At 47.3% G+C, this 13,930-nt stretch overlaps 1 protein-coding gene across 1 annotated transcript in view; it reads right to left on the bottom strand.

Moving 5' to 3' along the window:
• Positions 1–519: 519 nt before the first annotated feature.
• The window catches only part of LOC128725292 (uncharacterized), a 77,538-nt gene continuing 64,127 nt past the window's right edge, over positions 520–13,930 (bottom strand). The window contains exons 3-5 of the mRNA XM_053819026.1: positions 9,418–9,648; positions 5,428–5,867; positions 520–1,888 (exon numbers count right to left, since the gene is read on the bottom strand). Coding sequence (XP_053675001.1) covers positions 520–1,888; positions 5,428–5,867; positions 9,418–9,648 — 2,040 coding nt within the window. The remainder of the gene's footprint in view (positions 1,889–5,427; positions 5,868–9,417; positions 9,649–13,930) is intronic.

Raw genomic sequence — 13,930 nt, 5'->3', positions numbered from 1 at the left:
TGGCGAATCTTGCGACACCGTCGGATGTCGTATAAAACGTAGCCTGCTAGCAGTGTCCTTCTGGGCGAGGACAAACGCAGAACCATTTCAGCATACGTAGGAAATTAAATGCAATTGATAATCAGCCTGCGCTCGGGCGATAAAACGCGGTCTCTGCGGGGACGTAAATGGGGAACCGCCGTGGGGACGGTCGTGGATGTCCCGAAATTATACATGACAACATTTGAGGACACATTAGATCAGTATGTAAGAATGTACTAAATAAATTATTTACATAAAACAAGGAGAGAGAAAAAAACACCACCGTCTGACAAACTGAAGAGAACGAAGTGTTCTGCTAAACTAATCCATTCGGGGTATGAAAGGAGGAAGAACGCAAACAAAAAGGCTGTCTAATCGGGACCATCGGGGGCCTAAGCGGCTTCTTTACAGTGCACAAATGCAGTGGGAGAGAAATGCGAGGAAACCTGCAGGGCGACGGCGTCCGGTGGCTGCACCTTCCGGTCGCTTCTATCTCTGCTACACCCAGAGAACACGCGACACGGTGTCAGTCTCGCTGGCGTGTATCTTCAGCTTCGGTGGCACCACCGGGGCCGAATCCCACCGACGGTGGTTAATAAAGTGCGTATGATGCTCGTAGCTGGCCGATTGTGCCACTCGCAGCGGTGATCCTCCGACCGTGGTCGTTCCAGGCGAGCTGCCACTTCCACCGGCGCTCGTTGAAGTGACCGTCGCGGTCACACTACCCATCCCCGAGCCGGCGGCTTTACTGCTGGACGGTGACGATGGAATGCCCAGCTTGTTGGCACTACTGTTGCTGTTCGCCATGCTCTCACCGGCCCTGTTCCCGATCGTTGTCGGGATGACGGTGTTTTCGCGCAACTCCGACGAATCATCCGACACACCGTACGCACTGGCACCGGCACCACCTCCAGAACCACCACCGTTACTGCTGCTCGTTGCTCCATCGGTCGAGGACGAAGATCCACCCCCAATCGAGCCGGTGCTAACACCGTGGCTGCTTCCCACCGACGACAGCATGGTGGAGTTGATCAGCGGCAGTCCGATCTCCTGGAACGAGTTCATCGAGCTAAATCCGCTTTCGTCCTCCGCCGAGCTCGAAATCATCATCTCCTTGATCCGCTCGATGTTGGCACTGTACCGATGCGCCGGATTATGGTGATGATGGTGATGATGATGATGGTGGTGCCCATTTCCACTGATGCTCCCGTTGCCGGAAGTGCTGCTGCTGCAGCTACTGCTGCTACTACCCCCACCAGCCATGGTTCCCGCTCCATTCACACCCCCACCACCCGCCTGGTGGTGCAGCAGATGATGATGGTGATGATGGTGCGCTAGTAGCAACGGTGGCGAAGGACGATCCGTGTTGTCCTCGTCGGTCTCTGTCTTCGTGGAGGACGAGGTCGAGTGCACCGAATCGGCCGTGCTGCTGCGTACCGAGAGGCGGCTTCCGCGCATGTTCAACTTTCGGCTGAACCCAACCGTACTGCGGGTGTTGACCAGTGGTCCGATCGCGCCCGAACCATGCCCATTTGAACCCGCGATGTTCCCTCCGCTACTGGAAGCTCCTGCACCACCACCACCACTACTGCCGGTTCCGGTGAGGGTCGGAGTGCTGCCAAGGACGGCACCGGAAGCGGAAAGACCGACACCGGTGAGTGTGGTGTTGCTGCCGCAGCTGGATGCCGCCGTTGAGGCCGAGATCAGGCTGTCCAGTGCGTTCGTCGATTGGGCCAGCGTCGGTTCCTGGGTGTTGAGCAGGTTCTGCACCGTCCGCAGCAAACGGAACGCCTCCTGGGCCAGCTTCTCCGGGTCAACTTCGTTGCTGGAAATTGGCAGAGTCTGGGTTCGTTTCGGTGAGCGTCGCCTGCAAAGGGAGCAAAGCATAAATATATGTATTAGTTGAATGTTTTAGCCAACCGAAAAAAGAAAGGGGAGAAACAGAAGTTTGTGCTTGGTGGCAGCAAATGTGTTCTGACACCAGGCCGCAGAGACCTTTCCATTCCACGCCAGCCAGGCGTGATTGGATAATGGTTCGCGCTAAAGGAGACGCGCACAGGGACACCCGGACCAGGCGCTAGTTGATTTATATTTGAACCGATTTACCGAAGACGACCGCGTCCTCGTGCAGCACATTCCCGCCACGGCAAACTGGCCATCGTATCGGTTACCATCAGCAAAAGTATCGCATTTCTGGCACACATTCGAAGGCGCGAGAAGTGTTGGCCGTAAAATTACCAGCATCACCAGGAGGGTGTCGTAGTCTTCCGGCACACCACCGGCGCGAATACTCAATCTGACAGACGGCTCAATTGGAGCGCGTAAAGACGATTCCAAAAAATGGGGCTGGCCCTTTACGATCTCCCACTCCCTGGGATAGTGCACAGTCGATCCTTATTCAAGTACCTTAATCATGTAAAATGCAATGAACGGATTTCTTTACTGATTTCGATGCAGAATGTAGCATTCTTCGCGTTACAAAGATGTGAATGCTTGAGAACGTGCATTAGTTGATGGGGTATATTGTTTTTTTACTTGTTTTTTTTGGGGCATTCCAAACCCCGAACCACCTAACGGATGTAAGTTTTCGCTCCACAGGTCCACGCAGCGTAAACAAACAGCTGTTTTTGGGCGAGGGAGAGGATGTAATATGTGTGCCAAATAATTCAATCCCATCCCATTCAACATAATACCACCCCACGGCAGGAGTTTGTCAACAACGGGAGAATTATGTTCGCAGCATCCCGACATCGTTTGGGGCCCATCTATCACGCCCGATTACGAAATCTATCCGTTAAAAATGTGTTCCATCGCGTGGCCACCGAACGCTCGATTCGCTCCGCTTTTGCTTACTTTCCTTCTTGGTGGTGGTGCGCTTCTTGCTCACAAAAACCCAACCGTTTACATGTAGTTTGCTGGTTCAATCGTGCGGCCGCCACCACAAATCGACCATGTCCGGCGTGGCGATCGAGACACACGCCGCCTTAAAGAACCACGTCTGGAACGGTTTTCGCCCCCGGATCAACTTCGCAGACACAGGCTGCTGAACCCACCGGGATATTATTGACTATCAAGTGAAATTTATCACCTACCGACCAGCGGCCAAATGGTAAATACGGGGGGCTTTCTGCACCCTTGATCGGTGACCACGTGAATCAAACCGGTGAATATTTGCTTTTAAAACGCGGATGCGATCACACAACCGTAAACACCGTAAACAAACGCCTAGAAGCGAGAGAGAGAGAGAGAGAGAGAGAGAGAGAGAGAGAGAGAGAGAAAAAAAAAAACAAGGACCAGAGGTTGCAATAAAGGAGCATAACGAAGGAATATAATCCACGCATTTTTTTTTCACTCCAAACCGGCCTGTGTTGTTAACCAAAACATAAACACACTCTCTTTTATAAAGTTCTTGTTTTTTTGTTGTTTTTTTGTGTGTGTTTTGTCTATCGCCTATGCTCGATAAACCTGAACGACATGCAAATGTATACGAAACCGCTCCGTTTCCGGATAAATCATCACGGCTAGCAGCAACTCCTTTGGCGCTTCGGAATCGGTCAGCTTAACAGCGGAGGCGTAGCGCTGAATCATCGATGCGTACACGCAAACGCATTCCTACACCCCAGTGTTTTTCCCACTGAGCTAACCCAGCTAACAGAGGGATCCCCCCGTTCAACTCCAAGTGTTGATCCTTTCGGATTCACTGCCCTGCCTGCACGCGTGCAGTTTCCCATGGGCGAGTGGGCAGCAATGTGATGTAGGGCGCGCATGGCTCATGATTGATGATGACAAATCGATTCGCACGCAAATGACCTGCCACTGCTGCTAGGACGAACGGGACGACGCGTTTCATCCAGTGGCGTAGATAATTTTACCATTTATATTCTTGCGTTCACAACGCAACACAGAGTCCGACCAGCAGCCGGAGATTCTGTAAGCGACGCGAGTTTACAGTCTGCAAACGTTCTTTGCCAACAGGGGATGGCTTTTGGGGCCGGATGTCACGGATTTAATGGCTCGTAATGGATTTGACTTAGTGACCCCCTGCTGATGCTCATATAGCGCCATGTATTCGGGATGGTGTTTGCAATGACAGTGGAGAGTGCAGTTTTTTAGTCGGTGCCCCCCACATGCTTATGCTGAACCTAATCGTGCATCGAAATGCACCTTGCAGGTTGGAGGGATGGAGTTTTACTTAAAAAAAGGCCCCACGTTCATGAACAAGATTGATCAATGTACGATCAACCATATGAGGGCTCAACCATGTGTTGCCTCAATAACAATCGAATTGTTTACAGTATGTTGCATTATGCATTAAAAAAAATCATCAAGCTTGGTAAAATCATGAATGATTTTTATTTTTCTGATCCGGGTAAGGCTTTCTGTTTAATCAAACATCAATCAGAGTACGCTTATTCGGGACGCAAACCATAATCTCTCGCTTCAAACAAAACTTTCCTAGTTAAAACAATCGAGCCAAGAATTATTTGGAATGTCGCCGCGCCTAAGGCAACGTGGCCAACAGAATGCTGTCTGTCTCCCGCACGTGGTAACGAACCCGAAGATGGATAACAACCTGAGGAATATAATCCAAGGCACGCTCTTCATCCCAGCCGCCGAAGGTACGTCGTGATGGGTTTTCAGTGCACCGGCGGTGGAATTTCTCGATCCATTGGCAAGCGCCGAACGTCTCGAAGACGACGGCGAACCCGACGACAGGCAATTAACGTATGTGTCTAATAAATTAGCACTCGATTTATGTATTGAGACGTTAGCGCACGAGACCCCGCACTGAAAGCTGAGCGCGCAAAGTGTGAAACCTAAATAAACCTGCGGGCGTTCGGGGAGCTTGATTTGAGGATTACACCGCGAGCATGCCACCATGCGTGATAGTGCCGTCTCGAGTGGAAAATCTCCTCCCTTGGTTTGTGGAGACAGAAAGAGTGACAGAGAGAGAGAGAGAGAGAGAGAGAGAGAGAGAGAGAGAGAGAGAGAGACATAAGACGTTCGCGCCTCCATCCATTACCAACCTGTCGCGCAGGGAAGCAACAACCCGTTAATTTTCATTCAATACTCCTCTGGGATGGAGAGTAGGCACGGGATCACGATCTAGGGAAATCTATTTTAATGCCTATTGATACCCTTGACACATGCATGGGCATGTTTCACTTACGGTATGAGACAAAAAATGCTCCTTCAGAAGCGTGTGGCTTAAACGCGATGAAGGTAGCTTATGGGATTCAAAGGCTTCTCGTTCAGTACCACAATGTGAGTAAATAGTTGATAAAATCTTCACAACAATGAATAAAGAGGTCACGATCGGAGGGTTTAGAATAGGTATGTACTTTTCTGTAGCTCCTTTGGAAGATCCCAAGAGCAAGAAAAGTAGATTGAAACAAATACACTTACCAAGTAAAATCTCTAAAATTGCTATAGGAGCTGGCAGGTGATGGCGGAACGACGCAATCGTCCTCGTGGTGCGTTGACGATACCGTATGCTGACTCGCAGTCGACGATGAGTTTGGGATCAACGTCAGGGACGATGGTTGCTGATGATCCAAACGTCCATTCTGGCCGGTTCCTCCGGTGGCTTTGCTGTAGGGCTTCTGTTGGGCATCGATCAGATTGGTGCTGCTGCGTGCTCGAGGACTGCTGGCACTGCTGCTATCGGAATCGTGCTGGTGGTGATGGTGTGGATGCTGCGTCCCATTGGTTTTGGACACTTGCAGTACACTTTTCGAACGACCGATCTGTCCGCTCTGTAGCGCGTCCAGGGAGCGATAGCAACGGTCCAGAAATCGCACGACTTCTTCCATCACCGCTCGGTGCATGCGTCTGCTGGAATCAACCTGCCGAATAAATGATTCAATCAATAACGAAGCATAACTAACATGCGTAAAATTTACCACACTGAGGTTAAGTAGCTAATCATGTAACTTTGTTTTAGAAAATATCACCTACTCAGTTCCCCACAGAACAGACAACTAAAAACAGACCTCTAAAAATCATAAAAGCACATGCGTGAAGAGAGATTTATGGCTACATATCTCATACATGAATGTGCGACACGGGTTGACATTTTCCAACACAGATCTATCCTGGATTAAAACTTGCGCAGCCACAATCCACCTGCGGTTGGCTCCAGCTTCTCTCCCAGCAATTGTCAAAACGTTAAGTGTTTTTGGGTGTTTACTTCTCGCTTCCGGCTTTGTAAAACCCAACGCAATATCTTATACTACGCCACCTGCTCCTACTGCAGTTTCCCCCAAACATGTGATCATTCCGTGTAAACATAGAGCTAAACGGCCATTTCGTACCCCTTTCTAGGCCACACCAATGTGCACATAGCGATTACCGTCATTCTCCAAACAGAAAGACCGGTGCTTCGGGAGGATTTGTATACGCCTTGTTTGTGCGAGGATTTGTAATCCATCTGCTCCTCTACAAAGCCGGCAGTTTTTTCTTTCTCCTCGTCTAGCTCTCTCCCAAAATTTCACTCAAAACTTGACGATTAGAGCACGAAAACTATACCAAGCTTGTCGAGTGCACCAGCAACGGATGGGATCAAAGTCTGAAGACGTTCTCATAATGTCGTCGCCAACGCTGGGGCAAGCAAACACCAAGAATAGATCCAAACAACCAAACATCAGTGAAGCGCATCATAAATATGGCCGGGCCATTTTGAAGATGCCATTGCCCTGGGAATACTACAACCGCGCTGCTAGTGGAATAATGTTTGCATTGATCCTGTAGCGTGTAGAACGAGCGACTGATGTTTTGATTTTACAATGCCTCGCTGCCTTTTTGGTGGGCGTTTGATGGTGGCTTGCTTTAGCTGTTCGTTTGATAGGCCTTGGGATGGGGGAATAAAACAACGATTCTCAAACTTGATTGCATCATCAATAAACAATCAGATAAAAGCGTATGTATAAATAACACACAGTTTTTCAAATTGCTGCATGTATTGTTGTAGAACTAATTTTAAAGCATTTTAACAAATGACTAACACGATTACGATCGTGTATGCCCGCGATCGTATGGTACACAAACGTGCTTTCCAGTAATTGCTATTGCCCAATATGGACGGATCAAAGAGAAAAGATCCCCAAATCCACACGGTCTTACAAAGCAAAAAAAACGGACACAAACAGCCCGCCGTCCGCTTGGAGCCGAATTCCAAAATATCTTTTTTTCATCACTCGACTCGACCATGCGATCGGTGGAACGCACGCGCGCGCGAACCTTAACGCTACCCGCTACCTACTGTCGCCATGGTTGCCGATCAGTAATTAAGCATAAATGGAGCAGAGAATCGGGAGCAAATATTCCCAACGGTGTCGCCGTCTGATGCAGCCGTTGTCGCGGCATCACGTCCCCCCATCAGTCACGGTAACGCCGTCGGAACACGCGACGCGATTGGCAGATGGCTGGCGCTACTCTCCTTGCTAACATGCTCTGGTACGCGCGCACTTGCTCATTTGGTTCCACTTCCGTTCACTTCGAACCGCGAACTCCACTGCTCCAGGCGAACAAGGATACACACCCCAAGAATTGCCAAGAGTGCAACATTCACCATCACAAAGCGAAACTGCTCAAAATTGCGCGGGTGGTACTTGTTCTTGCTAAACATTTGGATCGTCTCTTAACCGGTCCAGCGACAAAGAGCATGGTGCACGCAAAGACCTGGCGACCTGGGCTTGCTGGTTGAAATGACGGATGAGCCGCACACAGGCTGCTAGAAACCATCTGTTCCGTCAAACCAAACACTAACGGTTCTCTCATCAGCCGAGCGTTAAAAGCGCACAGCGCGGATACATTCCAGGCATTTACGAATTCGCTAAAACAATCTCAACTGCCACCGACGATGCGAGTGGAGCAACCTAGACCTACGGGCCCAAACGGCCTGGTGTTTGCAGTGGAAATTTGACACAAATGCCCTTTGATACAGAGCGAAACCCCCGGTATCGTAACAGTGCACATCAATTACCCCCAACGTGTGGTTGCGCGATTCCAATTGCCTGGCGGAGCGAAGCTTCAAGTCAGCAGATCTAGAGATTAGAGTTCGCGCTCGGGAAGAAGCGTCCGTGAAACGAAACGCACCAGAAAAAAAAGACGGAATTTCGATTGCACTTGCAAATGCACGTGTGAATCGTGATGTAACAGTGAAAAATTGCATGAAATTATTTAGTACCTATTACTCTGCACTGCCACCGAGAGTACTTCTGACCTGAGGTTACGGTACGATTTGCTTGAGCAAACGGTGTTACACAGACCTGATCTTTATCCAATCATTGCAAATGTGTATCATCTTGGTCTGTTTGCGGTAAAATTACCTCGTGGCAGCAGCCTAGGTCATGCCAAATGACCACAAAATTGATGATGAAGATGCTTGTATGCTGAAACAAGCGTTCACGCAGTTCCACCAAACATCACATTCAACGCCAATAAGGTAGAGAAGGGACAACGCTAGCTCAAGACCTTAAACAATCGTAGGCCAGCTTAAATTTACATTAAAGGTTAATGAATAAATTCCGAGCCACTCCGATGGCAGCGCGATAGCGAGCCATCAATGGGAGAGCCAGAACAAGCTAACCTCTAAAAACTGTCCCTCGATGGGCCGTATGCAGATATGGCAACGGTAAACAGTGCAGCGCTAATACTGCTGAACACCCTCTCATCACTACCCTTGTGGGCCAGTAGTTGCTGGCTGCTGGTGCTGACCGAGATGGTCAACCGACCGTTGAATCACTGAACCGGTGCACGCGGCCACTCCAACAAGGGACACCCTACAATTCCTCCCTCTTTCGCGCCGTGCTTTGTTACACGGCAAATGTCACCGGCTAAATAATTGACTCATTTGCTACCGGTGCACTAACAAAAACGCTCACACAGCCCTAGGCAGAATTGCAGTTGGAATGCAGCAGCAACGCCGGTCCGAATATCTTCATCTCTCGGCGGACTCCCTTCCACGTCGCGTGCCCTTGGTAGAACGTGAGTTGGCCAGCCAAAGTCGATCTACCCAAAAGCATGCGCTTGGCTCTAGTCTAATTAACTACGTCATCGCTTCGCGAGGGCGCAACGATGGGGTTTTCAACCACGCATTTGGTCACGATGAGGTCTGAACATAATTACGCAACGGATTGGCCCGTCCAGAGACCTCGTCGGCAATGACCGTCCTCCTGCTTTGTGACCGGCTGCGACGACTGTTACAGATCGTTACATGGCTAACTGACTGAAGAATCATTGCGAAAGGGTGCTCAAAGATGAACTCCTCGTGGGGTAATACAAATCAATGCGGATGATTCGGTACGTCGCAATGGCTCGTTTTTTAACCAAGCTCCTCATCATCCGACGATAACACGTGAAATGTTAATGTTAAAAGTCATTGGAATAACATACCTGCTTTAGTTGCCACTGCAGCGTTTCGACTTGGGTTTGCAGGATCACAGATTCAACACTAGAATAGCTTCCACCGTTGGGCGCCCCCATGCCCAGGGTTGCCAGATTTCCGGATCCACTCAACGCACCGTTGAGAAGGCCGTTGATCGCGTAGTTGCCACCAAGACTGTTTCCACCGTTGGTCGCTAAGCTTACTAGGCGACGGTTTTCTTCTATTAAATTTTGGCATTCCTGAGAAAGAAAATATAAAAACATGAAAAGTTAATTTAAAGTGTCGGTAGAATGTGAAAAAAGCTAATAAAAACTCAATGTTTAGCTAAAACATGTGAAACAATAAAAACTAATCACAAACCGCAAGCGTAAACCAGAGAAATACGTTGTGTATGGATGACTCCAAAAGTTCATTTCGAAAACGCATCGCGAAACTGGCGGATAAAAAGCGTGACTTTGCATGCCATGTGCAATTCGCACGTTCGAAGGAAAAAAAAGCCACCCAATCAAAAAGTCGTCTAATGTCCAACGTGAGGACAAAAAATGTTCAATTCATTCTCGCGTGTACACACACGAAACTCAAACGAATGCCAATGCAATGTCGTCCCTTGCATAACACAGACCTTAACCTCCACACCAGCGCCGCCAAACAAGATACGCGAAGCTAAACTGATTAGGCGTACCGAGCTTGTGCGCCACCCAGGAGAGCTAATCGTGTGCCCTTTTGTTTGCCTAAGCATAAAACCATGCGCGACGATAGGCAACGTAGGAACAAAAAAAAACAGCATCTCTCGTTTGTTCTAGTTGCTGTGGCCGGCGATTCGTGGGAGTGTGTTGATCGGGGGGTAAAACATGAAAAAAAGCCCCCTACCATTCTCGAGCACCGGGCAATGACAGTTTGGCGTCGTCGTCACGCTTGCCGGCGGAAATGACTGCAACAAATTTGCATTTAATGAGCGCAACACGCAAGTGCCACCAACCAAGCGCTGGGGCTCTATCCATCGGACAAGTGTTGCAGAGATGCCGAGGGAGAAGGAGGAGGATTTCAGTTCCAATTGGATTCGCCGTCTGGTTAGAAATTAGAAGCGCAGCAAATCGGACAAATGACAGAGGGTAGGTCCGATGATGGTTAACAAGCACCCGCAGCTAGAATACACGAGTACGAGTAGTGTGCAGTGAAGGGCATGAGAGAAAGGTTACAGTCGATGGCGGCCATCTAATCAAAATAAAAAAAGAGTCATCGAAAGGAAGAAGTAAATCTCTTTTTTGTCTAGCAACTGACAGAGGGCGACTGATGGAAGAGACTCTGTCTATCAAAAACAGCAAAGTTCAAGGATCGATAATAATTAATGACTACAAAATGCAATATTTCCGCAAGAAGAAATGGCATGATGCAATTCCGACAGCCACCAATATACGCCGCAACCACATGAAACCCGCACTCACGGGAGATTAATTCAAAACTTCCTCAATTTAAATTGGGCAGAATTAATTAGTTCGTCTACCACGACTGCAAGCGCGGCCATTCCATTCTTGAAGTTCACCACCATGGGAATACTTGTTCAGCTTTCCTGAATGCGTTTCTTCATCCTTCGTGTGTATTCGTTGCACCTAGCGGTACACGGTAGATGTAAAGTAATTTGTCACCTTTTAGCCATTTTTGGCTAAAGACCAGCATAAGGGCAAATGCGTCTACGCCTTGCCTACGGCTGGCTGCGAGAAAGCAAGATGAAGCTCGCCTCTTTCATCTGGTTCCTCTTAATTGCGAGATGTTTCCTGATTTCCAAGCTTGAACGGCGGAAGGGTGCCTCGAATAAAGCGTCAACAGGGAATGGATAAATGAACGTGGATTACTTAATACGGTGTACACGAGCTCATAAATATACTCTATCCACCCGAACGCGCGCACTTCAAACCTCGAACAACGAATACACATTGCATAATTGCACCACATCGCGACGCAAATGGACGAAAAAGGAGAGGAGAATGTTGCCCATTCTTCTGCAACCTTTCTCCCAGAGGATCAGAGATCTCCACCCGGTGTAGCCATCCTTCACAAGCTGTGCTTGCATTTCTCATTCCTTTCTTCGGGTGTTCTTGTCTCGTGACTATTCAGTTTGGATTTGTCCACGCACCATAAACTCGAAATTATTCCAATTATGTGCCCCACAGGAATGTGGCGCCTTCACTTCTCACGTGCTCTTCTCTGTTTTCTTCTCGATGTTCAGAGTTCTATAAAAAAAATCCTTCTCACTACATTATACACCGTCATATTTGTTTCCCCGGCAGTGCCTTCGCGAATGAAAACATCCTTTAAAATATGTAACTTTGTACAACCTTCTATGTTTCGACACAATACTTGATTCTTACACAGAAATATTCGCGTCTTTTTGTGCAACTTTCACATTATTTTATTTCCGTGAAGGGCGATCTTAATCTCACATACACGAAGTCCTCCGCTGAGATCTGTCTATTTGTTCCATCATCCAGATATTGCTAGCAAAAAATTGGAAGTATCTTTCTATGATATTTTTTTTTGCCAACCATTTCTTGAATTTATTATAACCATCACGCATCGTTGTGCTCTTTCCAACGCCCTTTCAATCGGACCAGAGTGAAGTGTCAAGATCTATTCAATACAGATGTGAGCCGCAGGTGAGCCAAAAACTCAGATAGTGATGATTGACAAAATAATATACCTACGATTTCGATCCTACCACAGACGTAATCAACAACATGAAATCAATCTGCTCTGCATCGAAGGCATGAAGTCCATGGGTAACATGGCTTCATTGCATTAGGGACAATAATGGCACCTCCATTTATCTGTTACCACAGCCATTGAAGGGTTTGACATGAATTCGACAGAGACACATTGAATAATGTGCGAAACGCGAGTGAACGGTTCTTATTTAATGTTATAACACGATGTTATTCAACGATTTTAATCGAGTCCCTATAGAAGGGACCGAAACATTCATTCAATATCAGTCGTAGCATGGCACTATTGTATAAATCAATTTGAGGAAACAATTTTTATCTACGTTATTACTAATAAGAAAGCTAAGAAATGTTATCTGTAGTTTCATCGGAATTTACGGAATTAACGAGCATATTATTCGAAGCTTATTATTGTAAATTGAGTTCATTATTTTTAGCAAACATAATAACTGTCTTCCTAGAATAAAATATGAATTTAATTCTGGCCATGCCTTGAGACAAGCAGCTGCAGCTGTCAACAAATCGTTGTCACTAAGAATGAAGACTCCCATCGATCGGTACATAAAGAAACAATTTCCGACGTAAATCAGCTTCGCTCTGGCGTTAAGCACTTTTCTTCATTTTCCATTGTTGCCTTTGTTTTTCATTCTTTGTTGCCATCATCCTCAACATCAGTATTGATTTTAAATCTCTCAGTTAGTGGAAGTTTACACAATATCATTCAAACTCCGAATTGATCATATGTTTATACTCAATTTGTGTATAACTTTCAATCGCTTTGCAAATAATGAAACCGATCCCAAACGACCTCAAATTTTCATTATCGAAACACGTTTGTTTACGTTTAAGCTCTATTTAAAAAAAATTTCCACCGATCGCCACCAATGTGTGCGGCGTAATTTTACCGCCTGGAGAAGATCGCTGCCAGACTTGGCCGACAACCAACGCAAATACTACCAGCGGCACAGGCTTTTTGGCACTGGGATGAAAAAAGGTTGGCCCTGTGGCGTACGCTAGCAAACCGGAAGACGGGTTTCTCTTGTCGCCCAGGATACAGACCAGGCAACCTGCTCCCTCCTGGCAAGAAAGTGATTTACTGCAGCTTTGCTGGCAATAAATTTTTCACCACCGGCGTCGGCATCACCTTCTCTTCGCATCAGCACGCGTGGCAATCAAAGCGCCGAGGCGAACCCAGTCTGCTTGCCGCGTTCCGCGGATCACATGTCCGTGCCGGGTAGGCTAGCCGTGGCCGTTGCCGAACCGCCGATTTTCGTATCGCTACGCACTAATTTGCACGATCGCTGCTCAATATTGGCGAAAATGGTTTGTTATTCTGTGCCAGTTTCGATGCCATGCGGAAGCATACGTTATTCCATAATTAGAAAAGCGTTCGAATCTTCCCGTGCCATCCGGTGAAAGACAAGCCGGTACTCAGTATTTATCTTGGAAAACGATTAACGTCACTAGAGGAAGTGTAATTATTGAAACCAATTTTAGGTGGACTATTAATAATAAATTACCACCTTCTGTGCAAAGAAATAAATAATATACAAAATATATATGAATAAAAATAAAAAATACTATAAAGTTACCATACAACGGTAGAGCATATACAGCTGAAACATAATCCTTCCTGCCACAATTTTTTTTACTGTATACTTCATTCCGTTTTCGCACCATGAAATTCACTACCGGCGTCGGCAGGAAAAAGGAAAAATTTATTTCAGTGCATTCCTTCGGGGACCATAAATTTTACCATTTTCAATAGTTCCCTTTCGTAAGGGGGAATAAATAGCCGAGC

This window comes from Anopheles nili, chromosome 3, assembly GCF_943737925.1.
Source record: "Anopheles nili chromosome 3, idAnoNiliSN_F5_01, whole genome shotgun sequence".
NCBI classification, from domain to species: domain Eukaryota; kingdom Metazoa; phylum Arthropoda; class Insecta; order Diptera; family Culicidae; genus Anopheles; species Anopheles nili.
The sequence above is the reverse complement of the archived record's forward strand: the minus strand, read 5'-3'. Positions and strand labels throughout refer to the sequence as shown.